Source organism: Triturus cristatus, chromosome 12, assembly GCF_964204655.1.
Source record: "Triturus cristatus chromosome 12, aTriCri1.1, whole genome shotgun sequence".
NCBI lineage: Eukaryota > Metazoa > Chordata > Amphibia > Caudata > Salamandridae > Triturus > Triturus cristatus.
The window spans coordinates 154,535,559-154,563,455 of NC_140595.1; the positions used below are offsets into that span (position 1 = coordinate 154,535,559).

The 27,897-nt window shown below is 45.1% G+C and overlaps 1 protein-coding gene across 3 annotated transcripts in view; it reads left to right on the forward strand.

Annotated features, from left to right (window-relative positions):
• The window catches only part of LOC146772949 (SLAM family member 5-like), a 408,736-nt gene extending 382,080 nt beyond the window's left edge, over positions 1-26,656 (forward strand). For all 3 annotated transcript variants that reach the window (XM_085637738.1, XM_085637739.1, XM_085637740.1), the window contains one exon: positions 25,659-26,656. In XM_085637738.1, the coding sequence (XP_085493864.1) occupies positions 25,659-25,742 (84 nt within the window). In that variant the 3' untranslated portion in view covers positions 25,743-26,656. The remainder of the gene's footprint in view (positions 1-25,658) is intronic.
• Positions 26,657-27,897: the final 1,241 nt, after the last annotated feature.

Sequence of the window (27,897 nt, forward strand, 5' to 3'; positions counted from 1 at the left end):
TTTATTTCCTTGTTAGTAGGTCTCTAGTTACAACAATTAGACCGACGCTCAGATGTAGACTTGCTTCAACTTCCAGCCTTTCCAACTGCCAAGATGAGCAGGGCACAGAGGACATTCTCGTTCTACACATTCCATCACCATCATCCCACAGTCACTCAGATAAAACTTGATGAAAGTACCTTGACAAAGCACTGCTCACTTCTTATGGAAAAAGAAAGATCATGGGATGCTACACTCTCCTTTTTGGGGAGAAATGAAACACATTTAAACACATTGAATCTCCTAGAAAAAGTTGTAACTAATGTAGCTGTTCCTTGTCCTAATCATCATTAACTGACCTTAATTAAGGCTTAAATATCACCAGTGCCAGTGCAACCTTTATTGTGTCGTGACATAGGAGGTTATGTAGAGTATGCAAGAGCTAAAAATTAGTATTTCACCCCCCCAGGAAACAAGTGGTCACTCTGCCTCCTTAATGGTGGTGGTATTGTTGGTTTCAAAAGTTAGAGCTTAGCTTGCTTCCCTTGTGAAACCCCTTAACCTGCCGTTTCTGCTGGTACAGAGCTATCAGGGAACTGTGACAGTTATCCTACTCTATTCAGGTAAGGACAAACAGATTTCTAAGCCTTGGACCACCACGTGAGGCATGGCAACCCAAAGTAGGAAAATAAAAGTATAACAGCACCCTGCATGGAGAAAGTGCCTTGTACATAAGGGTCATTGTTCCTTGATTTAAAAATAAATAAATCAGTTTGGGACAATAGCCAAAACATCATGACACCTGTTCATTAAACTCTTCTGCCTTCAGAGCAATTGCTTGACTGGAGTTTGCTATATAGGTAGAGAGAAACATGGGGAGCTTGCAATAAGGCATGTTGCTCTTTGCCAGAGGAGAAGAGGCCATAGACTCAACTGAAGTGATTGTCAGATGGGATGCCTGCTAGACTCTAAATCAGCCACTACGTCTCTTGGGTTGTGAAATGTATTAGTGTCTATTCAGATGAGAGGTTTTTCTCTTAGTTATATATCATTGCCTTGACCGCACTGCAGACACTTGGAGACTGAACACTTAAAAGAACTTAGGTTTTTCATAGTCATTATTGGAAATGGACCTCTCTGCAGGGTCACATCCACACATGTTGCCTTCCTCTTCCACAGTTGGCTGAATTTGATTTTGCTGACTTTAGGACTGTGCGCACTTTTCCACTACTAACCAGTGCTTATGTGTTTATGGTCTTTCCTGAAAATATGTTAGAATTGGCTTATAACCGATTGACATATTTAATTTACTTGTAAGTCCCTAGTAAATGGGTGCTACATGTGCCCAGGGCTGGTAAATTAAATGCTGCTAGTGGGTATGCAAGCATTGGTTGTGCCACCTACTTAAGTATCTCTTGAAACATGTCTCAGGCCTGCCATTGTAGAGAATCTGGGAAACATCGTTTACAACGCGGGGATTACATCGCGATGCCATTACATCGCAGTTTTTACAACGCAAGTCGTTACAACGACTTGCGCTAGATGGCGCTCTAGGACAAGGAATAGTATAATTTACTATCCAACACCTTCCCTACTGTACGTAGACTGGAGTTGGAATAGTAAATTATACTACTCCTAAGTCCTATTCCTTGTCCTAGAGCGCCATCTAGCGCAAGTCGTTGTAACAACTTGCGTTGTTAAAACCGCGATGTAGTGTACCGCGATGTAAATGTATGCGTTGTAACGTCATACATCCAGAGAATCTATGTGCAGTTGAAAACCGTCATGTTGACCTGCCAAAATAAACCTTTTGCCATCCCCAAACCTTTTTTTTTAATACACATGCCTCACCCCAAAGGTAGGCCCTAGACAGCCCCCAGGCAGGGTACAGTGTATTTAAAAAGTTGGAAATGTACTTTTAAGTTTTACCTGTCTTGGTAGTGAAAAACGCGTAAATTCGTTTTTTCACTACTGCAGGACCTATCTCTCCCATAGGATAGCATTGGATTCACCTTATTACATTTTATAAGTGTAATTTCCAAATTGGACGATATAACTGTTTCAAGTTTGGTACCCCTGGAATGCTAATGTACAATCCTAATTTATGGTGAAGTCAGATTTTAAATTACAATTCAGAAAATGCCACTTTTAGAAAGCTTATATTTGACAGAGGTGTGGGCCCTAGAACACACAGCTGGACTAGACCAATAATATTCATAATACAAAAGATTATCTAGCTGGCAATTTTCATGCTGCTTCCAATTAGCAACCTGAGACCAAACTTCTGAATACGTTGATCTAAATAATTTATTATGTAAATTCTGTAAACAATTTTTTTTTAATTATTCAAGTAGTTAATTGTAGGACAGATCAAGATTACACCTCTTGCTTACATTAATACAAAAAGCAAAAATAACACAAAACTTAAACACAATCAACAGAGTAATTTCATGTGACCAAAAAACACAAATAACATAACATTTTTTGAATATTAGACCACTCAACTTTTACACGGCAACCCTACTCTTAAGTTTATTGCCAAAATTAGACCACATTCGAAGGTTGCCAACCAAAGGGAATAGGGATTCTTGCCAACAGGGTCACGTATTCAGTGATGATTCCCCTGTGAGGCTCTCTTTATTTGTCAAAAGGCTTGTTTCTCCTGAGCCTTTTGACAAATAAAGAGAGCCTCACAGGGGAATCATCATTGAATATGTGACCCTGTTGGCAAGAATCCCTATTCCCTTTGGTTGGCAACCTTCGAATGTGATCTGATTTTGGCAATGAACTTAAGAGTAGGGTTGGCGTGTAAAAGTTTACTGATCTAATATTCGAAAACTGTTATTTTATTTGTGTTTGTTGTCACATGAAATTACTCTGTTGATTGTGTTTAAGTTCTGTGTTATTTTTGCTTTATGTATTCAATCAATCAATCATGGGTTTGTTAAGCTCAACTACTCACCCGTAAGGGTCTCAAGGTGCTGAGGAGGAGGGTCGGTGCAGGTTCCAGTCCATCAAGGAGGGGGTCTGTCGAAGAGCCCGGTCTTGAGGTTTCTCATGAAGATGGGGAGTGATATTGTCTGCCTTAGGTGGAGCGGTAGGGCGTTCCAGGCTCTGGCCACAAGGAAGGAGAAGGAGCAGCCTCTTGATCTGATCTTTCTGGTGCGGGGAACCACAGCGTAGGAGAGCTGGGCTGATCTTAGGGTACTTTGGGGTGCGTGGACGTTGATTCGGCTGTTGAGGTATGCTGGTCCGGTGTTGTGGAGGGCTTTGTGTGCGTGGGTGAGGATTTTGAAGGTCAATCTAGCCTCAATGGGGAGCCAGTGGAGTGTGTGCAGGTGTTGGGAGATGTGGCAGTGTCGTGGTAGATTGAGGACCATTCTTGCGACGGCGTTCTGGCTGTTTTGTAGCTTGCGGGTGAGGTTTTTGTTTATTCTGGCGTAGAGTGCATTGCTGTAGTCGAGTCTGCTGGTTCCGAGGGCGTGGGTGATGGTTTTTCTGTGCTAGAGGGGGATCCATTTGAAGGTCTTACGAAGGAGGCGGAGGATGTGGAAGCAGGAGAATGTGACGGAGTTGATCTCACGGTCCATTTTGAGCTCGGAGTCTAGGATGATTCCAAGGTTGCGTGTGTGGTCCGTGGGGGTGGGTAGGCTACCGAGGGCGGGGGGCCACCAGGTGTCGATCCAAGCTTTGGGGTGTGGGCCCATGATGAGTACTACAGTTTTGTCGGTGTTGAGTTGCAGGCAGCTGCTTTTCATCCATTTGGCGACAGCTTCCATGCCTTCTTGGAAGTTGTGTATGGCTGCGTTGGCTTCGTTGGATAGGGAGAGGATGAGTTGGGTGTCGTCTGCGTATGAAACAATGTTGAGTCTGTAGGTTCTGACGATGGGGGCGAGAGGAGTCATGTATATGTTGAAGGGCGTTGGGCTGAGGGAGGACCCCTGGGGGACTCCACATGTGGTTGGTGTAGGGTCCGAGAGAAAAGGGGGCAGTCTGACCCGCTGCATTCTGCCGGAGAGGAAAGAGTAGATCCAGTCGAGGGCCTTGTCCCGGATACCTGAAGAGGTGTAATCTTGACCTGTCCTAAAATTAACTACTTGAATAATTCCCAAAAATTGTTTACAGAATTGACATAATAAAATATGAAATCAACACATTCAGAAGTTTGGTCTCAAGTTGCTAATAGGAAACAGCACGAAAATTGCCAGCTAGATAATCTTTTGTATTATGAACTTTTAGAAAGCTGGCATTTTCTTGCTTTAGCCATTTGGTAACTGTAGCCTGTCTCTGATCAGAGGACTGGGTGTAGTTGGCAGTTGGACTTTGTGTATTCCGTGTAGACAGCCACACACAATGGGAGCTTAGGTTTGAGTTAATGGGCCATTACTGGCAGGATGCGAAAAAGGAGCTGAGCACAGCCTCAGTAACACACAAAGAGGCTGTGTCCTGCCCACACGCAAAGGGCTGCCAACTCCTTGTAATGAGTCTGGGGCCAGAGCAGGAAGGGTAGACATCAGTGTGCTTCAAAGGCATGTCTATGAAGTCTCCTCCAGTTCAAAGACACCACTGTGTATGAATACTGGACCTCAGACACCACCACTTCAGTACACCTTTGGGCCTGTGGATACTCTGCCAGGAAGAAGGACTGCTGTGCTGTTGAATGACCTACCACACTGCTGGACTACTACTCTGCTGGATTCCTGCTTTGCTGTGCTGACCTGATGCCTGCTGCCCTCTTGCCTGGGTGAGAAGGACTGGGCCTGTATCTCTTGATTCCAGAGTGACTCAAGGGGGAATTGGCTGGCTTCCTGGTCTGAAGCCTAAGGGAAATAATAGGCTCCCAACAACCTTACATCTGCTCCTGGACTCTGCTATCTGTGAGTCTACCCTGCCAAGTGGTGCCACCCCAGTCCGAGTCCCTTGGAAATGGATCTAAGGTGCTTACCAGCAGAATTGACCATTTTATCTGCTGTGCGGTGCATCTTCAAGCCAAACCAACGCACCTCCTCAGCTGAGTTGCGCATCCTTGAGTAGAACTGACACTCCACCACTGCTGCGTGTGTTGGACATCGCCCTCACAGTCCTCGAAACCGATGCATCGCTGAAGGCACCTCGCATGTCCTGCCCAAGTCCTCAAATCTCTTGTTGATGGCAGCCTCCACAATGATTACGGACTCTGCATCACAGCCTTGAAGTTCGTCTAAACCAACACATCGCCAGATGCATGCCACATCCCCGATGCCAGGAAATTGCATGCCCTATCGATGAGATCTTCAATGATGGCGCAACGAGACCTTCCAATGCAGTGTCGACGCATCTCGGAACTAACGCTTCACCTTGGCTGTGTTGTGCTTCTTTGACCCAGATCCACACAATGCTCCTCAACCAGGATTTAAGGTACTTTGTTCAGCGAGCCTAACTGGTTCCTTGTAGCTGGCCCGAGTTCCATCGCAGTTGGCCTGAACTTGTGACTCTGTCCCGGTGCGGTGCAGCCAGACATCACTTGTTGGTGCTTGGTGCTTTTTGGCTCTATTTCAACTTAACATTTTAAAATTCAATATCTCTGGTTTCACTGATTGGATATTTGTCATTCTGGTCTTGTTTTATTTATTAGAATACGTTCAATTTTCTAACCTGGTGTGAAATCCTTTTTGTGTGCTGTTGTCACTGTTTTACTGTTTGAAGGGTTGCACAAATAATTTACACATTGCCTTCAACTTAAGCCTGACTGCTCTGGGCCAAGCTACCAGAGGATGACCACAGGTTAATTTGGGGTTTGCTTGCGTCTTACCTCCTTGGCCTTGGATTGTGATTGCTGCTTGACTAGGGCTCACACTCCACTCAACCAGTAACCCAATTTCTAACAATCATTATTTGACTGTTGGTGATAATGCCAAATGGCTGCTGAACCTCTCCATCAATAGATCATGATCTTTTCCTAGCTGGCATATTTCAAGAAGATATGTAATCACTATTTGTGCAGCTGCAGACTCACCTGATACAGCCTCATGACAACATGGTGCAATGTAGGGGCAGATTTATGTTGGAGTTGCGCCACTTTTACGCCGCCGTTGCGTCACTTTTGTGACGCAACGGCGGCGTAAACCCTGCGCCACATTGCGCCCTATTTACATCGTGACGCATCTATGGAGATGCGTCACGGTGTAAAGCCCTGCGCCACATGAAACCTGCGTCAGGTTTCATGTGGGCGTTTCCATGCAGGGGGGGCGTTCCTGCGACGGAACGCCCCTGAAAAGTGACTCAGTAAAAATCTATAAGATTTCACTGAGTCACTTTCCCAACGCTGATCCGTCAAAACCCTGCGCCTGCTTGAAGCAGGCGTAAGGCTTGACGCACCATGTTAGGTATGGGGTAGGTTGGAACAGTGCTGAAGTTGCGTCGCACTTGCGACACAACTTCAGCACTGCGCCAACCTTACGCCGGCAGATTTGTCATGCATCTGCTTGTCCTTGCGCCACGATGCGCTGCATTGTGAATGCGGCGCATCTGCGGTGGCACAAGGGCAAACTTGCGTGACGCATCTTCCCTGGCGCATCCATGCTGATTTGCAGGGATGCGCCAGGGAACATAAATCTGCCCCTTAGAGTCAAAGAGCGTGTCCCAATGGGATATCCGCCTTACAGAAGCACATGTACGAGTTCTCCATCGACATGAGTGTTGCCTGATACCAGCACTGATGGTTCTGAGATTATTATATTGCAACAGAGTAAAATCTCCTCTCAGGCTGACTCTATTGCTGCTCTTCAATTTTAAACATTCTTTCATGCTTGCTCTCACCACAATACCATAATCAGTTTTCAAGTCATGAATTTCTGCAGTGTATCACACATGTGAAACTCAATCGCCAACACTTCACCATTGAATCAGTTGTCAATGAATGATATCAAGAGGCACCAAGATAATAGCATTTTATTATATTTCTGTCAGTACACAAAGCCAAGTTAAATGCCCATAACTGAGTGCCCCACTCCTTGATTTGGCCAGGCATATAATGTCCTATTCCTGCTCTGGAAACCAGCATTGCACCCACTCTCCCTCCTCCTTTTCCCTACGCTGATCAGTGTGGTATTGCGCTACTATTTATTTAACACTGACACTTCATATTATGTTGGTGGCTAGCGCGGAACTAAACCACGCCCAGAGCCCTGGGCTTTTTATTATCTCCACACACGTGGTCTCGGCATCCGCCGCGCCCACCTTACAACTTCACTTTGGAGGGGTGATTGTTTATGGCACAACCCCTTGCGTTGCGAGAGCCATGGACTCTCCCATGGTCTCTCGCGACATTACAATCAGAAGCTGTGCATTCACTGCCAACCTTGATCCTGACCCCAAAACTGAAATTGTGAAAGGTTCACTGCTATATGTCTTAATATTGTGGGTAAAAATATAATTTTATATATAGATTTAAGTAAAAAAAAGTAGACAACCACAATACTATGTGGGTAATTATAAATGGCTAAGCATAGATTTACTATTCTTTCTCCACTTTTATGTACCACGAAGATATTGCCTAGGTGTGTGCAGAGGTAAAAAGAGTAAATCTGTGCTCACACCTATAAACATGCCTTCGTGATGTTGTGGTAATCAATATTCTGGTTATTGATTATTTTTAGGCCAATATTTAGAAACTTGATATTCTGGTAGAATACCAGCCACCCTTGCAAATGAAAACTCACAGATGCCCTCCCATTTTTCTGACCTCACTAGGAAAGGGATGCATTTGGTTAGCATTCTGCTTCAGGTACCCATAATGTATGCAATTCAAAAGAAATACCTTCGTTGCATGTTAGCAGACAGTTTTACTACAATCAAATGTCCCTAAAGCCTGTTTGCTATTCCTACATCTCAGTGATGCAGGTGAGGTACTGAACTTTTTTTATGAGAACAGCACTTTCCCTACCAGCATTTTCCTTCAGCAAGATTAAACCCAACTCCCAAAAAAAGAACTTGTGGGCTCATGAGGTGTAAAGATTGGGCTGTATCATTCCTACAAACACAAATCCAAGAATCCTCATTAAGATGCACATTCCATCCTCTCCAGCCAGTAATGTTTAATTTACCTTTTAGGGCCCTGATTATAAGTGGGTCCGAGGAATGTGCCCTTCATCGTTGATAAAAATAAGAATCTATCAGAGGTGTTAAACTGCACCAAACTCAAGGTTGCAGGAGTATCATATAGATTTTGGTTTTTATCGCACACATTTGCTGCATGTTATAGCAAATACTGTACTGTTTTTCTCCGTTGGAATTCCGAAAGATATGACCTGCCGAAAATTAAAGAATCATGGGGAGTTTGTCTTTCCCGGTAATAAAGGTGAAGTAAATTCATCATAATTTGAAATTCGGACACCTGCGCTTTTCTCAGGGTTGGGAAACTCGAACTATGTATAATTGGGGCCGAAATGTCTTCTACAGACCTGTAGACCAGCTGCTGAGCATCGGCCAGAGGTTCCTGACACTATAGTTTATTTCTATTTGCATATTTTTATATAAAAAGCTCTACAATTAGCAGAAAATAATCTCTTTTCATGGAGCTAGTGCAGGCAGAAGAGGAAAGGGAAAAACAAAGGTACATAAGGGAGGTAAGGGTATCTGGAAGGAGCTAAAAAGGGTGGGACTCGAGGAGAGAAAATCGGATAGATAGGGCAGTTATTCAAAATACATTTTCATGAAGCTATTTCATTTTATTCTCAGTTCTTCATGATAGATGAAGTTGGCTGACAGTGCAGACCTAGCAGATGCCAACCATTTTCCACCCAGACATTTACTGTGGCATTTAGTGGTAGGCAGTTGAGGCTCTCTGGTGGAGCGAAGCCTTCTTTAAGGACTGATCTGCACAAAATGCTTTGGGCCACATTCATGAACACATTTTCCCATAGACACAGAATGGGCAAAACCCTTTGATGCATCTGGCCCTTGGTGAGGTAATTAGTAGCGTGGTAATGGGAGGATTTCCAGATGATGCTGAGGGAATTCATCTTGACTTGGGTTTTGATGGATAACAAGTTCAGTCAGAAATACGTGCTGTGAGGAGATGCTTTTTCTCATGAAAAATGCAAGTATCACAGCCTCTTCTATACAGAGGGCCTGATTCACAAAGGACCTTCACACTCGTGGCGGAGTCTTCACAGTTGTGAGGGTGTCTCCGTACTTGGGGCAGAATCTCGACAACATGAAATCTCATTGCTGAGTTTCTGCCCCGAGTACAGAGACCCCCGCATGATTGCAGGGCCTCCGCCATGAGTGCGGAGACTCTTTGTGAATCAGGCCCAAAGCCATACCAAAGGGGGATTTGCTTCCTGAATGGCCCTTCCTTTCGTAAGTAGGGCTCCCAGTTGCTGTCTACCATAAGTACCTGTGAGTAGGGCTCTCTCCCAGGAGGGGTCTGTGTCTAGCCATAATATTGCATGCTGTAGCTGCGATGCCAGGTAATATAGTTCTAGGTCCGGGATTGCCAACTGCCCTCTATCCCACTGCCGTTTCATTACCTCTAGGCCTACTCTGCAACGCTTCCCGTTCCACAACAGCAGTGTTAGTAGAACATCCAGTTCCTTAAATACTTTATGAAGAATTTCATAGAGGGACCCCGGCATAACATAGAGGCATTGAGGTAGAACCACCATTTTAATCAGGGCTACCTTTCCCATCAGGGACAGTTTCAGTGTGTTCCAAAATTGTACACTACCGTGTAACTCCCTTACTATCGCTCCCACATTCAGTTCGTAGAAACGATCTTCCTCTCTGGCAATATGTATACCTAGGTATCAGACAGTTTCTAGTTTCCAAGGGAGCTCTAACTGTGGGAGTTGGGACCGATCACTACTCTCGGCACATCCCATCGGGTACAGCTGAGATTTGGACTTGGTGATTCGCAGGCCCAAGGCTCCCCCAAAGCTTTCCGGGGCACTGATTAAAATTGAAGTAGAATGCGTCGGGTGACTAAGGTACACTAATGCGTTGTCCGCGTAGAGTGACACTTCATGTTCCACCAGTCCAATTTTTATACTGTGTCCCTTCAGTACTGATCTCAAATGACATGCCAGTGGCTCCATTGGTATGGCAAATATTATTGATGAGAGAAGACCCATGAAAATTCCTCTTTTATGGTAAAGTCCAATTTGAAATTTCAATTTTTAGAAATGCCACTTTCGGAAAGTTGGCATTTTCCTGCTTTTGCCATTTGGTACAGAAGGTCTGTCTCTGGGCCACATGACTAGGTGTAGCTGACAGTTGGGCTTTGTGTATTTCTCCTAGACAGTCACACACAATAGAGAGCTTAGGTGTGCATGGATGGGCCATCATTGGGAGGATGGGTGGGGTTAGAGCTGGGCACAGCCCTACTTGCACTTAAATAGTCTGTGTTCTGCCTCCACATAAAGGGCTGCATCTCCCATGTAGATAGTCTGGAGTCAGGGCAAGGAAGGCAGGAAGCCTGTGTACATCAAAGGGAAACCTCTAGAAGCTTCTCCCACTTTAAATGAAGGTGCAGGTATTAACACTGGACTTCAAACACCAACCCTTCAGTACCATTTTGTACCTGTGGATAATCTTCCAGGAAGAAAGACAGCTGTGGGGCTCAATAGACCGCCACTCCGCTGGACTGCTGCTCTGAAGGACTGCTGCTGTTGCCCTCTTGCCAGGGTGAGAATGACTAGACCTGTATCTCTTAAACCCAGGACCCCAGAGTGACACCAAGGGCTTGTTGGCTGGCCTCCTGACTAGAGCCTTAGGGACAGAAGGCTCCAACAACCTTAAACACAGCATCTGGACTCTGCCACCTGTGAGTCCTACTCTGCCAATTGATGCCACCTCAGTAATGGACCCTTAGAAATTGGCCTGAAGGTGATCTTCCAGCCCATCTGTAAATCCAGCAGAACCAACGCATCTTCTCTGCTGCACAGCATAACCCCGAGCAGAACTGACTCTTTGCTTCCACTGCAAGGAATCTCTCAGCGCGAAGACTCTGCATCTATCTTGCATTGGAACCGCCACTGTACAAACTTCCCTGTTACTGGCCCTCACATCACAACTCTCTTGCCAAAGACAGCCTTTGTGACAATGCAGGTTCTTGCATCCCAGCCTCGTAGCTCCTCAGAACCGACACATAAACTCAACAGCACCACTTATTCTCAATGCCAGACTTTGCATCACATGCCCCTGTTGATGTGGTCCTCAACGATGACGCAGCACCTCACATCGCAGCTTTGCAGCTCCTTGGAACTGACGCATCACCTCTACCGCATAACGCATCTTCGACGCAGGACCACTCCATGGTCCGCAACGAGGATTTAAAGTACTTTTTTCAGCAGACCTAACTGTGTCCCTGTAGCCAGACCACGCTCAATTACAGTCAGCCTGAACTTGTGTGTTTGTCCCTGTCCGGCGCAACCAGATATCCTCATTTGGCGCTTTGTGCTTTTGGGTGCAATTTTAACCAAAATCTTTAAAATTGCATATCTCCAGTTTCTACTTATTGAACTGTTGTCATTTTGGTGATTTAATCTATTTAAGATTAATTTATTTTTCTAAATCTGGTGTGGGATCCTTTTTGGTATGTTTTCCCTCTATTGCTGTTTGAAGTGCTGCAAAAACACTTTACACATTGCCTCTAAGTTAAGCCTGGTTGCTCTGTGCCAAGCAAGCAGGTGGTTGCGAAAGATTTGGAGTTTGCTTGTGACTTAATCTAAACAAGGGCTGTGGTTTCTGCTTAAGTAGGGTTTTACTCCTCTCAACCAGCAACCACGTTTCTAACACTGGTGATTAGTAGTGAGGATTTGGACTTGTGTTTGTGCAGTACTATGCAGTAATTTTGTGTTACACTACCATCCCATATAAATAATTTCAGATGAATTCAATCCTTTTTTAATTCTACCTAGTTTGCTGATTGGCTATCTTTCCTTTTTTCCAAAGCTAACTTCCCTACCTTTTTGCCTTATACCATGCAAATGGAGAGACTCGATGTGGATAATCTCAGCAGTGCTGCACTGCAGAAACTCTGCAAGGAGAAGGGGCATGTGCAGGAAAGAAGGCCAAAAAGCTGGGCTTTTAGAAAGCCCTCTATGCCTATTAGGGAGCCATTAGGATGCAAAGCCAGCTCAAGGATCATGAGGATCCTAATGTGGAAGATCCTAATGAGGAGGAACTTGATTGGGGAATGGAGGATGACATGGCTGTTTGACCTGAGCAGGAGGTCCTAGAAGAGGGAGATTCGCTATCCACTAAGAGAGAGCCCAGTGTGAGGACAGGAAGCAGTGTGTCCTCTAGGAGCACTGGGAATACTGGCTTGTGAAAGCAAATGCCTACAGTGGGGAGAGATACTCTACTCACACTAGTAGTAGATGACCAGACCAAGTATGCCCCCATTAAAGCCATCCTTGTCACTAGATTTGGGCTGACCCCTGAGAAGTACCTTCAGAGGTTCAGGGTCAACCACAAACTTCCAAACCAGTCTTGGGTGGACATCTTAGATTACTCTAGTAAGGGGATGAATGGTTGGGTGAGGGTCAGCAAAGTGAATGATTATGATGGGCTGTACAACCTCTTTCTGAGGGAGCACATGCTCAATGTTTGGTTTACAGAGCTGCGCAAGCACCTGGTGGATAGCAAGTTGACTGATCCCAGGAAACATGCTGAGTAAGTGGACATTTGGTTCAGTACCCGGGTGTCCAAGAAGGCATCTGGGGAGGACTCCCAAAAGGGTGGTCAGGGTTCTCACCAGAAGATAGAGGGGGAGGTAAAAACAATACGGAGTTCTCACATATGCCAAAAAACAGTTTACAGGGAAAAGGGTCCAAATCCTAATCTGGTCACCAAAAGAAAGATTCCATGGACACAAATGCTGCTAAATTTGTCCCTCATTGATACTAGTGCTGCTAGTATGGGCATGCAAAGGATGATGCTAAGTGCTCCAAAAGGGCACAGCCACCCCACTGGCAAGCAGTCCCAGGGGTTGGCCAGTGTAGCTCTTTGGGAGAAGATGGTCGCAGTCGGGATAGGGGGGGTTTACCTGAGGTTACCTTAGTGTTCCTGAGTGATGGATGGATAGTTCCTAAGGCCCACATGCCTGCCAATGCTTTCAAGTATAGGTAGTGGGTCACCATCAATAGGTAGGCAGCGACGTATCATCTCCTAATCTTTGTCACCTTTTGTGCATAAAGGGTGAAATATAGATCCCAGAGTATTCTTTACATTGTCATCCACTGTAGTTGGCAACTTGCTACATGATTTTTATTTGTGTTTCGTGCATCAGAATGAATTCAAATATTATCATTATTAAATAGTCACCAAAACGTTTCTTCCTTTGTTCAAAGAGGGTTTGCTAAAATGAATTTCCAGAAGTAGTTCTTCAAGTGTAGATATTATTTTCACAAAGGCATAAACAAGAATTGGATTAGTGATTAAGATTTGTGGGGAAGAAAATGATTTTAAGAGATTTGGAATTCAAAAAGAACCACAGCGATTGAAGGATGACATTTTATGGAAGAGAGTTTTTTCATTGTCAGAGAAATACTACCTGCTACATCTGACATCCTTGGCATTGTATTCCCTGAGTGGTTTTTGCCTTCACCCCTGTAATGCTGAATTCATTTTTGTTGGCTTTTGGACTCTGCACACTTTACCGCTGCTAATCAGTGCTAAAGTGCTTGTTCTCTCTTCTTCAAACAAGATAATATTGACCTACACCTTCATGGCAGATTTCATTTACTTTCTTCTGAGAGAGCCCCAGTTGAGTTTTGCGTCCAACATGACACCCAAATAGGAAAAAGCCCCTGTTTTGGGAACCGATGTAGGCCCCACCTAAAAGTTAAAGGGCTTCCCTCTACCAGGTCCCACCTCCATCACGTAAGCTTTGGATGTGTTGACTAACAGGTCCTGGTCCTCCATAAATTTCACAAAGGATTCGAGGGATTGTAGCCCACTCGCTGTCTTAGACATGAGGACAGTGTTGTCTGCATACAATAATACCGGCAGAACACACCGTCCACGTGTGGGGCATCTACTTCGGAAGCGGTCAGGGCCTTCTCCAAATCATTAATATAAAGATTAAATTAAAAAGGGGCCCAGGTGCAGCCCTGGCGCACCCTTCTCTGGATGGGGAATTGTCGAGTAACGTGACCCTCTTTTATAAAGCGTACAACAGCTTTAGTGTCCCTGTGTACTTCTCGGAGGAAGAGGACAATTTCATTGTCCACACCCATGCACTGTAAAAACTCCCATAACTTATTTTGGTTGACACAGTCGAAAGCAGATGACAAGTCTATAAATGCGAGGTAAATTCGGCCTGAACGAGCAACTGTATATTTGTTAATAATCATGTACAGGTTCTAGCATTGGTCGATTGTGGATCTCCCTGGTCGAAAGCCATATTGGATATCTGTCAAGATGTCGTTTGCATCAGCCCATGTGGACAACCTTTCTAACAGAATCTGTCCCAGCACTTTGACAGATGAATCCAAAAGAGATATGGGCGTATAACATAGTGTGCTATCTCTGTTCCCTTTCTTAAAAACAGGCACTATAGTTTATAGGGACCAGGTACTAGGCAGTTCCTTGCTAATGGCAGCATTTATGACCGTTGTGAGGATTGGCACCCATAGTTGGGGTCTAGATAAGAAGAGGTCCGGAGGGATGCCATTCAGGCCAGGAGCTTTGTTCTTAGACAGGCCCGCTATTCCTTTGCTGACTTCCTCAGCTGTAATAAGGAGGGATGACTTCCCTCCATCTCTAGGTTGAAAAATATCTGCTTGCCGGCAGAACATTCCCTTGACGTGACAGTCCCAATCCTCTTCAGTGATATGTGCATCTAGGGGCTCAGAGTTTTCCCCCGACAGAAAGGGGTAATTTACAATATTCCAAATGGAGAACTATTTTTATGCCAACTGGCCTAGCTAAGTTTGATCCAAACCTACTCTTTGAGCTCATTCTTCCGCCTAGCTAATTCAGTTTTATATATCCCTCAGCTCGCCCTTATCTCAGCGAGATTCCTTGGACGGATTCTCAGGGTCGCCCTCAAATTCCTTGCAGCCTTTAAGCAGCCATGATCGAACCAGCTCCTAACGCATCCTTTCCGGGACACCGGGGGAGCCTCAACCAGGAGTCCAATTGTACGTGAGATGGTCGAGAATGCCTCCAACTCGGCATCTGCCACCCAACATCTAGTTGTACAAATGTCGATTTTGCTCTTGCAATTTGCCATAAGGGCCTCATAAAAGGAGTCCGGAGATGTGTGCACCCACCTCAGCCTTCTGCCCTGATCTACGGCCTTAGTGTTCCACTGGGAACAACGCTAGGGGAATTCCCTACCTTGGGCCAGGAGGTCGAGATGCACAGGGGGTTATGGTCACTATGGATACTATCCTCCACCGAAAAGTCAGAAAGGAATTCGAAAAAGGAGCTTGAAACAAAAATATAGTCTATTAACGTTGAACACCCCCTTCCAGTGAAAGTCGGAACAAAGTACTTCCTAGTGTAGGCCACCCTGGTCCTCGACTTAGTTAAGTCAAACTCGTCATCAAGTGCGTTAAGACTGTCTCCCTGGGCAGTGTGTTCAACATGCAAACCCGCCAACCAGGGGCATCCCGATCCTGAATTTGGTGCCTACAACTAGATCCCCACAAAGGTGAGTGTTAAAATCTCCTGCAATCACAAAATGTCCTGTCAGGGAACCCTTTGTTTCCAGGTTCCTTAGGAAAATACCCAATCTAGTGATGTTACAAAGGGGTTGACGCCCAACATTAGCATTATAGAAATTTAACAACAACCTTTTTTATTGAACCTTGAGATAATGAGATGGCCTGCAAACAAACATTATCAGTAGGTATTTCCTTCAATTTGCAAGGGATGTCCAAGGGAACATAGATTAACAAAACCCCCTTTGCTCGATCCATCTCTGAAGCAGTAGCTAGCACAAAAAAAGTCTTAGAACCCTCAAGACAAAAAGTGTTAATTGTAGTCCACATCTCCGGTAAACAGAAAATTACTGAAACCTTTAATAAACATGATCCATCCGGGGTCAGTCATTTTATTTGGAAGCCCAGCTATATTCCAGGAGATAAATTTGCAGATTTTAGCTTGATCTGCCCCACCTGCCCCTACTGGGAGAAGCCCCATGAAATCTTCATGAGGAGGTACTAGCTCTGCAGACACGTCTTCCGTGTGTCAATCGCAAGCGTCCAAGGATGCCAAGGGAGCAAAGGGGTTGATGGTCGGAATAACTTGAGATTCTAGCTGTTGAACCTATCGAGCCTGTTCCGAATGACCTGAATTAATAGGGAATTTTTGAATGCCCACCCCGTTAGGCCTTGAGATGTCAGAGGGAAGTCTATAGAAGTAGCCTAGGTGGACAGGCATTTATGGAAGAGAGTTTTTTCATTGTCAGAGAAATACTACCTGCTACATCTGACATCCTTGGCATTGTATTCCCTGAGTGGTTTTTGCCTTCACCCCTGTAATGCTGAATTCATTTTTGTTGGCTTTTGGACTCTGCACACTTTACCGCTGCTAATCAGTGCTAAAGTGCTTGTTCTCTCTTCTTCAAAGAAGATAATATTGACCTACACCTTCATGGCAGATTTCATTTACTTTCTTCTGAGAGAGCCCCAGTTGAGTTTTGCGTCCAACATGACACCCAAATAGGAAAAAGCCCCTGTTTTGGGAACCGATGTAGGCCCCACCTAAAAGTTAAAGGGCTTCCCTCTACCAGGTCCCACCTCCATCACGTAAGCTTTGGATGTGTTGACTAACAGGTCCTGGTCCTCCATAAATTTCACAAAGGATTTGAGGGATTTTAGCCCACTCGCTGTCTTAGACATGAGGACAGTGTTGTCTGCATACAATAATACCGGCAGAACACACCGTCCACGTGTGGGGCATCTACTTCGGAAGCGGTCAGGGCCTTCTCCAAATCATTAATATAAAGATTAAATTAAAAAGGGGCCCGGGTGCAGCCCTGGCGCACCCTTCTCTGGATGGGGAATTGTCGAGTAACGTGACCCTCTTTCATAAAGCGTACAACAGCTTTAGTGTCCCTGTGTACTTCTCGGAGGAAGAGGACAATCTCATTGTCCACACCCATGCACTGTAAAAACTCCCATAACTTATTTTGGTTGACACAGTCGAAAGCAGATGACAAGTCTATAAATGCGAGGTAAATTCGTCCTGAACGAGCAACTGTATATTTGTTAATAATCATGTACAGGTTCTAGCATTGGTCGATTGTGGATCTCCCTGGTCGAAAGCCATATTGGATATCTGTCAAGATGTCGTTTGCATCAGCCCATGTGGACAACCTTTCTAACAGAATCTGTCCCAGCACTTTGACAGATGAATCCAAAAGAGATATGGGCGTATAACATAGTGTGCTATCTCTGTTCCCTTTCTTAAAAACAGGCACTATAGTTTATAGGGACCAGGTACTAGGCAGTTCCTTGCTAATGGCAGCATTTATGACCGTTGTGAGGATTGGCACCCATAGTTGGGGTCTAGATAAGAAGAGGTCCGGAGGGATGCCATTCAGGCCAGGAGCTTTGTTCTTAGACAGGCCCGCTATTCCTTTGCTGACTTCCTCAGCTGTAATAAGGAGGGATGACTTCCCTCCATCTCTAGGTTGAAAAATATCTGCTTGCCGGCAGAACATTCCCTTGACGTGACAGTCCCAATCCTCTTCAGTGATATGTGCATCTAGGGGCTCAGAGTTTTCCCCCGACAGAAAGGGGTAATTTACAATATTCCAAATGGAGAACTATTTTTATGCCAACTGGCCTAGCTAAGTTTGATCCAAACCTACTCTTTGAGCTCATTCTTCCGCCTCGCTAATTCAGTTTTATATATCCCTCAGCTCGCCCTTATCTCAGCGAGATTCCTTGGACGGATTCTCAGGGTCGCCCTCAAATTCCTTGCAGCCTTTAAGCAGCCATGATCGAACCAGCTCCTAACGCATCCTTTCCGGGACACCGGGGGAGCCTCAACCAGGAGTCCAATTGTACGTGAGATGGTCGAGAATGCCTCCAACTCGGCATCTGCCACCCAACATCTAGTTGTACAAATGTCGATTTTGCTCTTGCAATTTGCCATAAGGGCCTCATAAAAAGAGTCCGGAGATGTGTGCACCCACCTCAGCCTTCTGCCCTGATCTACGGCCTTAGTGTTCCACTGGGAACAACGCTAGGGGAATTCCCTACCTTGGGCCAGGAGGTCGAGATGCACAGGGGGTTATGGTCACTATGGATACTATCCTCCACCGAAAAGTCAGAAAGGAATTCGAAAAAGGAGCTTGAAACAAAAATATAGTCTATTAACATTGAACACCCCCTTCCAGTGAAAGTCGGAACAAAGTACTTCCTAGTGTAGGCCACCCTGGTCCTCGACTTAGTTAAGTCAAACTCGTCATCAAGTGCGTTAAGACTGTCTCCCTGGGCAGTGTGTTCAACATGCAAACCCGCCAACCAGGGGCATCCCGATCCTCAATTTGGTGCCTACAACTAGATCCCCACAAAGGTGAGTGTTAAAATCTCCTGCAATCACAAAATGTCCTGTCAGGGAACCCTTTGTTTCCAGGTTCCTTAGGAAAATACCCAATCTAGTGATGTTACAAAGGGGTTGACGCCCAACATTAGCATTATAGAAATTTAACAACAACCTTTTTTATCGAACCTTGAGATAATGAGATGGCCTGCAAACAAACATTATCAGTAGGTATTTCCTTCAATTTGCAAGGGATGTCCAAGGGAACATAGATTAACAAAACCCCCTTTGCTCTATCCATCTCTGAAGCAGTAGCTGGCACACAAAAAAGTCTTAGAACCCTCAAGACAAAAAGTGTTAATTGTAGTCCACATCTCCGGTAAACAGAAAATTACTGAAACCTTTAATAAACATGATCCATCCGGGGTCAGTCATTTTATTTGGAAGCCCAGCTATATTCCAGGAGATAAATTTGCAGATTTTAGCTTGATCTGCCCCACCTGCCCCTACTGGGAGAAGCCCCATTAAATCTTCATGAGGAGGTACTAGCTCTGCAGACACGTCTTCCGTGTGTCAATCGCAAGCGTCCAAGGATGCCAAGGGAGCAAAGGGGTTGATGGTCGGAATAACTTGAGATTCTAGCTGTTGAACCTATCAAGCCTGTTCCGAATGACCTGAATTAATAGGGAATTTTTGAATGCCCACCCCGTTAGGCCTTGAGATGTCAGAGGGAAGTCTATAGAAGTAGCCTAGGTGGACAGGCATTATAGTTGTTCTGGACCACTGAATGCAAGATTCTCTCTGCTAGGTGGGGGTCTGTTGAAATTAACGATTACACATTCCCCTTCCCAGGTTTTGGTTAACCCGCCCACCCATGAGACTCTACGCACCATAATAATATGTTTCCCCACCATTAGGCCAAGAGATGTATTCCGATCCAGCCAATGTAAAACCTTATTCTTAAGCTGGTTGAAATCCTTGCCAGCACCACAGGGGAGTGCTGGAACATTACCGAGTACCACCACATATGGAAGACATTCCAGGGGAAGATGTATCGTTGGGAGCAACTGCCATGTGTTCGCCCCCTTAGAGTCTGAAACAAACACCTCTGACGGCTATTCCTGGTGGAGAGTTAACTTGGCTGCTTTGATGTTAACACCCCTACTCCATCCTTTGGGATCTCGATGGACTGCGTGGAAAAGTTGTTGCTGTTATTGACTGATACCAACACAGACTGAAGACCACTTGGGCCAGCTGACCCCCGCTCTTCAGATAGGGTGGCAACTACACTCTGAGAATCCGAAACCCCTGCTGGCCTATATTTGGTCTCCTTTAACTCCTGCCCAATTGCAGCTAAACGTGTCCTGATGGGGTCTAATTTATTCTCGATTTTAGTCATTAGTGAGCCCATCCAGGCATCCATTAGGGATTCCAAGTCCACCTTGGTTAGTGGGGGGTGTTTGCTCACACCATGTCCGTTCCCTTCTTCCCTTGGACGTTTAGCCTTTGCACGAGAGGCTGGACCTTTCCTTTTAACCCCCGTTCTCACTCCAAATTTAGTAATCGCTGGATTACTCAGGTTGCCCTCATCCTGTAAAGAGGTGGGAACTATTGGGGCAGATCTGGTAGGGCTAGATCTAGGACTGGATCTGGCTACCACAGCCCAATGCGATCCCTCTCGCTGGTCTCCCTCGATCGCTCCCCCCGGGCCCAGAGAGCTAGATTGACCCGAAGGAGTTCCAGTTGCTGAATAAATTACTTAGTCACAGTGCAGGGTACTACCCACCCCCTGCACCTGGAGGGCTAGGGGCAAGTCGAGGCATAGGCGAGCGGGTAAGCCGACGGGACACTAATTCAATTTCTTTATCAATGATCCCTGCTGCCCGCATTGGGAAGGCATCCATCGTGGAATGTGAAGAGCCCGTAGGTCCCACAGGAGCCAGCACCACACCTTTACGTCTCCCCATCTGCCTAAATTAAGAAGACTTAAGAGGACACAGCACACGGTAACAGAGGAGATAGTGAATAGGGTTAAGATCAGCATTTAAATGTTCTGTCACAGCAGTCACAACAATGCTACTCTGACTTCAGAAGAACAGTTCATAAGAGATCCTACCTCACGAATTCCACATCCGAGACCAGTATGGCAAACCAAGGGGCCCCTTCACAATACTTGAAAATCCTTTGATGCCATTCCTACTCGAACATCCAGGCTGTCGAATGCACATCCAAGAGTGGGGGTCCAGCCCAACCTCATCCGGGCTAAGAGGGCACGGCCTTTTGTTCGCGATTGGCAGCTCCTTCTCCTCCTGGGGGCCTGGTGGCTTCTCGGCAATGCAATCCCCTGGCACAATCAGCGGCAGGCGGCAAACAGAAGGCAAGCGTCCTGTGCCGCGGGAAGTCAGCTGCACTTTTGAGCAAGATTGGCGGCTTCTCCCCCCTCCTGGGGGCCTGGTGGATTGTGGGCAATGCAGTCTCCTGGAACAATCAGCGGCAGGCGGCAGGCGGCAAACAGAAGGCAAGCGTCCCGCGCTGTGGGAAGTCAGCGGCGCTTTTGAGCACGATTGGTTGCTCCTCCCCCTCCTGGGGGCCTGGTGGCTTGTGGGCAATGCAGTCCCCTGGCACAAACAGCCGCAGGCAACAGGCGGCAAACAGAGGGCAAGCGTCCAGATTTTAAGTCACTATTCTGAAAATGACACTTTTAGAAAATTGGCTTTTTCTTGTTTTAACCATTTGCGCCTTCTGCCAGTATCCTGAGTCACATGGCTGTGAAAGATTCTGCTGTTGGGGTTTGTGTATTCCTGACACACAGGGAGACAAAGAGGACTATATGTGGGCAGGATGGGCCATTCTGTCTGGATGGCTGAGGCGATTCTGTACCTTGCCACACTTTCCCTTCAAAGGGCTTGCCACTAGAAATCACAAAGGACCCTGACACCACCATACTGTCACCCCAGACAATTTGGAGCCTTGGCAGGAGAAGAGACGAACTTTCCAGAGCCAGCTGTGGAGGTAGGATGTCCCCTCAGCTGCGTGACACATATTTGATGCGGAACCTCGCAATGCTCTGTACCCACACTTTAGGTTACTCTTCTTCAGCAGGCTTAGCTGGGTTCCTGTAGCTAGACCCTGCTTTATCACAGTGAATCCATCAAGGTGTCTTCCCACACACAAAGACTGGCACTAGTTATAATTATTGAACCTCCTGAGCCACTAATCAAAATAATCCTGGACCTGTAGACATTACAGAAGAATGGCTGCTCTGCCACTGGAGGACTGTCCTGCTGCTACTGGATGTCTTCCCTGCTGCTTGAGCACTGCCTTGCTCTCTGAGAAGGAAGACTGGACCTGCTCCATTCATCCCAGGCTATCCTGAGTTTCTCCAAGGGTCAAATGTCTGACCTCCTGCCTGAGCTACTAAGACACAACAAGCTCCAGAAGCCTCCCTGGAACGGCCCAGATGACCTGGTGCTTTGGACCTGCAACTGGACCTTTCTCACCCCTGCTGGAGTGACCTCCTGATCCCCAATAGGTGCCTCACCATGTCCTGGATCCTTGACTGGTATTCATTTGAGCTACTTCAAAGAAATCCTGAAGTTTTGGACTCTTTGCAGCCATAAATGAGCATGTTCATTCCAAGACTCTGACGCCCATGATGAAAGTCAATGCAAACCTGACTCATCGGGCTGCAGCAACTACCAGCAATAATTGGCAACTCTAGACTTGCACGCTGTGACACAGCAACAATGGCCTGTGGTGAACGCAAATGCATAGCACCAGCAACAATCAACCGCTATGCCCGACCAGCTCTTTGCACTAATATGGCAACAGTCTGTGCATCCAACCTGCCTTCACGCTGCTGCAATGACCATCCATGATACTCTCCCTGCTCCTCCCTGCCTTATCAGCGGCAAAAGGAACTCTTCGCGTCAAACTTTGAGAAAGTAACTTTTTCAGCAGGACTAACCTGGTCCCTGTATCCGACCCGTCCTTCATCGTAGTCAGCCTCCATTTGTGACTTCCCCTGGTCTAGCACGATCAGACAACCATAAGTGGAGCTTTATATTTTTAGGTGCTATACTTCCTTAAAACTTTGAAATTGCATTTCTCCAGTTCTACTGATTGGATGTTTGTCATGCTAGCATCATTTTAGGTAATAAAATGGACTCTATTTTTACTTCTCCCCAAGGCAGCACATGCGCTGCATGCGCTATCTCTTCGAGACATGCTGTATCTAAGATATGAGCTTCAAATAACACCTATCTTTTTTATTGGCTCCTCCTACTGTCCTTTAGAAATGCTGGCTTTTCATTGGTGAATACAAGTAATAGTCCCTCCTTTTGGAATTTTGAATTCCCCATGCGAATTGCCCTGTTACACGTGTACTTACTCTTCATCTTAGTTGTACTTAGAGAGCTCTCTTTTTTTAGTTGTCCTGCCTCTGCTTGTTAAGGGTTCTGTGTACTTGTGCATGAAACTTTGGTCCACTTGCTGTCCCTTAACCTCCACATGCTTCCCACAACACGGCTTGCAGACCCCTTGCCGTCTCGTAATCTCCCTGTGCTTCCCCCCTCCAACAACACTGATCACAAGGCTCACCACCCCTCCGAGGCCACTGCTTGTTTTGCTGTTTTTTCATTAGTTTAATTTATGCTTCATTTGTACTGCAGTGCCCTAATTTAATCTCCCTTTGCTGTCTCCCCTCACAACACTGCTTGCCCACCCCCACTTCCAAGATCACTGTTGTATTATTTTGTTAATTGAAAAAAAAAAGGGTGCATTACCTTATGTGGCCAAAAGAGGTCCCAAGGGAACACCTAGTGACGACCTGTGGTACTGCCCTCTTTCCCTGCTTCATGCACATTAGAAGAGTAAATGTTGCTGTACCCACAATAATGTGCTGAATAGGTAAATACATATAAGGTCCCAAAGGTGAGACCGATTGCATTGCAAATGCTTGTTCCAAATTGGTTTGGGATCTTTCTTGTGATGTTTTTTTCATCATCATCATCAATCTTTATTTCTCCATTTAATGTAAAAATATACATTTTAAAAAGACATTTTTTGTGCAATTCATAAAGATTTACTGTTAAAATGTGGTGAGAAAAATAATTCACATCTAAGTATAAAATGTATTTATTTGTGTGAATATACAAATAGACTCCCTAACTTCTTTGTTTCCTTATATTTTGAAACTTCAGGTGCCACCTCCTCCGTTTAAAGGCACAACAAAGGAAGGAAGCTAGAAACGTAAAATGATTAGCTAGCTAAAGAAATTAAAAAGCTGGGTGACATTGTCTAAACTTAAGCCTACGCATGAGCGGGAGAATATATGTTTTCCTTTCCTCAATGTAAAATTTGCAAAAGAATAGAACGTTTTCATTTTATTACTGTTTGTTTGCTGTATAGCTGTTTAAATATTTTACACTTTGCCTCTAAGTTAATACTGACTGCTTTTGTGCCAACCTACTAGAGTGTTAAGTACAGTTTATTTTAGTGACTTTTGTGGTTCACCCTGATAAGAATTGTGGTTGTTGACTGAGTGGAACTTCCTGGTCCCTCATACAATAACCCAATTTCTTACAATACCTATTTGCATCTAATTTGGTCACAATACCTAGACTACAGGTCAGTTGGCATTAGGCAGTTATTGTGCTTCAAAAGAGCATTGAGCAGCACATCTTTTACCATGGCACAATATAAAGGTGTTATTCCTCATTGCCATGGGGACATTGCCCCAGGCAAATGAGGGAACACATTTGTCCCTGTGGCATGGTGCACAAGCAGGGGAACGTGCAAAGAGCCCCTCTGAAATACAGTGACTGTGCAACCTGGGAATGGTGGAATATTAGCGTGCCACTCCAGCAGGGCCGGACTGACCGTAGCGGGCACCGGGCAATCCCCCGGTGCACTGCACGGGTGGGGGCCGGTTTTGGGCCCCTGGGGGCTGTTTTTGTTGCAGGGCTGTTTTGCAGCATAGCTGCAAAATCGGCCCTATAACAAAATCGGCCTAAAATAGGGCCTGGCAAAGAGCTCGGCGGCACCCCCAACCCCCCGGGGGGGGGGGGGGGGGGCGGAGGGCCGGCCGAGCACTTTACCAGGGTCGGTTGTGGTTCTCAGTCAGGCCCTGCACTCCAATGTCATAACTCAAAATCATGGGCCTACAAGCAGTTTGTGGTGCAAGGCACTGGAGATTTGCATACATCACAGATATTCATAGATCCAAGGATGACTGGGGGGTCCCTTTAAGGGTGGGGGCACCTGCATCACATGGGCTTTAGGCGCCTGTCTTACGCTCCTGTGTCCTTCATGGATGAAAAATAGAAAGGACAGGCACACCACAGCGGGTTGAGTAGTCACAGGGTGCAACACCATGTGATGTGGTTCCACCCCAAAGTTGAGGCTGGCCGGCTGACTATGCTGTCAGTAGAAAGAGCAGCAGGCGTTTGAACCACCTCTACACGTTTTGCATTCTACCCAGCACGTGTTAACTGAGGGAGCTCATACTAACAGAAATACTGCATCTTTATGCAATCAGACACGCGACCCCAGTCTACAACTGGCACAAGATAAGAGGGTGTTCACTGGCACATAAGAGAGCCATGACCCCAGCTACCTAAAGCGCCCCCTGATATTTAATATATTTATCTCTGTTTCCGACGGCATGCTCTGTACTCTGACCTCAAGTTTGATGTATTATGTTGCTTAAGAAATGTAGGGGCATATTATCAAGAAACGGCGATAACATGTTCTGGTGTCAACATGGGCTTCTATTGGATATCTCACAGGCATATTATCAAGCTCATTATCGCCGCTTTAGCGGCAGTTTTCTGCCACCAAAGCGGTGATAACTTTAACACCCAGCTATATAATATGCTCGTTCTTTTTTTATTTGGCCTTTTAATAATATTTGCCCAGCAATTACCCAAAGAAGAAAACACATGTTAATTTCAATACTCGGTCGATGTGAGACTCTGACTACTTCATGTTGAATGAATCTGGTGGACATGAACCAGAAATTCAAAAACGTTGAAAGTGTATATTTTAGTTAGTCCGCATATCTTGTTTATCTTTCGGATTCGAATTTTCCAACATAGAAAATATAATTTACCGTCCCCTCTGTACTTAAATTGTATTTCATTTTTTTGTTTACTCTGATGCCTAAATTGAAAATGTTCATGTTTCCTGTGCAGAACACCAGGGATGAAAAGAAGAAACTTCTGAACGCACCCCCTTACGAACAAATCATACGGGAAAACAACCAGCCTGCTGAATAGAAGCAACACATAATGTCATGGAAAATCTGGAAATTCTACTGCTGGGAAGAAAAAACAATATCACATGAGCAGGATGCCATTAAATAGAATCCCGCATACCGTGCCACTCTTTTGCAACTATAATTCACTTTTATTGGCCAAGAGAACTGCTGTCTATTGGTTTTAGTGGTAAAAAATGAAACTAATGTGCCCTGCCCTTTGGCTGCACAGAATGTATTTAGCTGTAGATGGGTAAGTATCAACTTACTGGATAATTTGCTACCTCAGGCTGTGAATATTATAGATAATAAGGTTGAAGCTCATATTGTCTATGATGTCACAGTTCCAAAGTGGTAAACATCCCGTTGTTGAAGCCTCCTGTGTCCACTTTGTGGATTGCACCTCAATTGTCAGCACAATTCACTCCATTTTTACAGGTTCAAACTGATCAGTAAGCGAGGACGGATGTTAAGAAAGACATGTAACCCTCTCTGCCTTAATGCTGACCTACTTTGACTTCCTGCTTGCCGCCTGCATAGCTTGCTCCTCTCCCCGCTATCTGCACTGCCCACTGCAGTCAAGAGTTGTGTGTGGCTGGTTTGGATCAAGAAATCTAAGAAACAGAGAGCAGCTATTTAATATCAAGTGTTTACAGAGGAATTACTGGAACCTGCCATAAGCACACCAATGCAAACAAGCACTGGCAAAGCCAATAGGTCTCGCCTTTGGGACCGCATAAGTGTTTAGCCAGAGCTAGAGCTACTGGCTTTGCTAATGTGATTAAGCTATGTCGTAAAGTAGTGTGGCTTGTGTGTAGCAATTTGCAAAGTTATATTTAAAAAAGTGTTGTAAGCATTTTTGTTACCTTGTCTATAATTAAGATGATATTATGTATAATTGGACAACTTTATTAAAAAAAGAATTGATATGAAAAATGTTTAGTGGCTTTTATTTTTGTAATGTTGGCAACTTTTTCCTGTCTGTTCTAATAGTTTTTATAGGTGTTCTTTGTTTTGGGTGGGGAGGAAATATAAACAACGAGAGGGAAGAGGCTGGCAAATAGTTTGTGAATTATAACTTGAGTAGCGGATGGATATTAGGGGAGAATTAACTGATGTCAGATTTTGAGGGTACTACGGAGCTATAGCAAGGGCCAAAATATGGAACAGATAATTAAGTAAGATTACACTTAATGCCTTTTGTCTTCCACCTGGTGCTTTGAAAAAGGTTATGAGTTATATAAGCACTATCCTACCAATATGAGATAACAACATCAGTATATATATATATTTACTCCCTTAGTACTATTATCATTTTTAGAGCAACCCAAACAACATGACAATGACATAACATGAGGATAAAATGTGAGGCTACCCTAGTGGCAGAAGTCCACTATGCAAGAAACAAATAACATCGCAAAACTGATGAACTTCACCAAAGGGAAATACAATTTTGCCATTTATTTTCTCTACAAAAAGTGACCATTTCTTTCCTAATAAGAGGCAGCTCGGTGGTAGCGAGGACATTTGCAAAAATAAAAAATAAAATGAGTCTTGCTTACCTGTTCTCATGTGGTGTCGGGAGACTTCCTGTAGTGTGGCCCTGGCTGCCGGTAAAGAGCTGTTGTCTGCCCCTCCCTCAGTGATCACCCCTTTGCCACAGGTTGCTGCAGTACATGGGCATGTCACCAGTGGAGGAAGGAAGGCACAGGGGTCCTGTTGCTGTTACTGTATAATTGTACCACCTGCCATCCCCTGCATGGTTATTGTTATTTCCGCAGAAAATAAATAGCGGCAAAATCGACAACCAGGTATTTCTCCCTTTTTTGAAATGGCTCCTTGAGCAGCAACCAAAAACCTTAGCCACATTAATAAACTTTCCTCTTTTTATAAGGAGATTGCAAGGAAAATTTGCGATGGACAATGGTCAGACTACTACTACTGAGGTTCATTTACTTTGCCCAAAGTTTATGCCCGACCCAATTTTAACATTTACCTTACTGCCCCTTGCTATGTACCTGGTGCGTGTGCTACAGTGAATGAATGGGCAGGGCCACCCTAGAACAAGGACGTAGCTCTTGAGTTCATAATTTTCGAAGATGGTGTCTATACTAATGGTGGCTTCTTAAAGGCAATGTTAGGATAGAGGCTAAACATTAATCAAGATGTTTATCCTA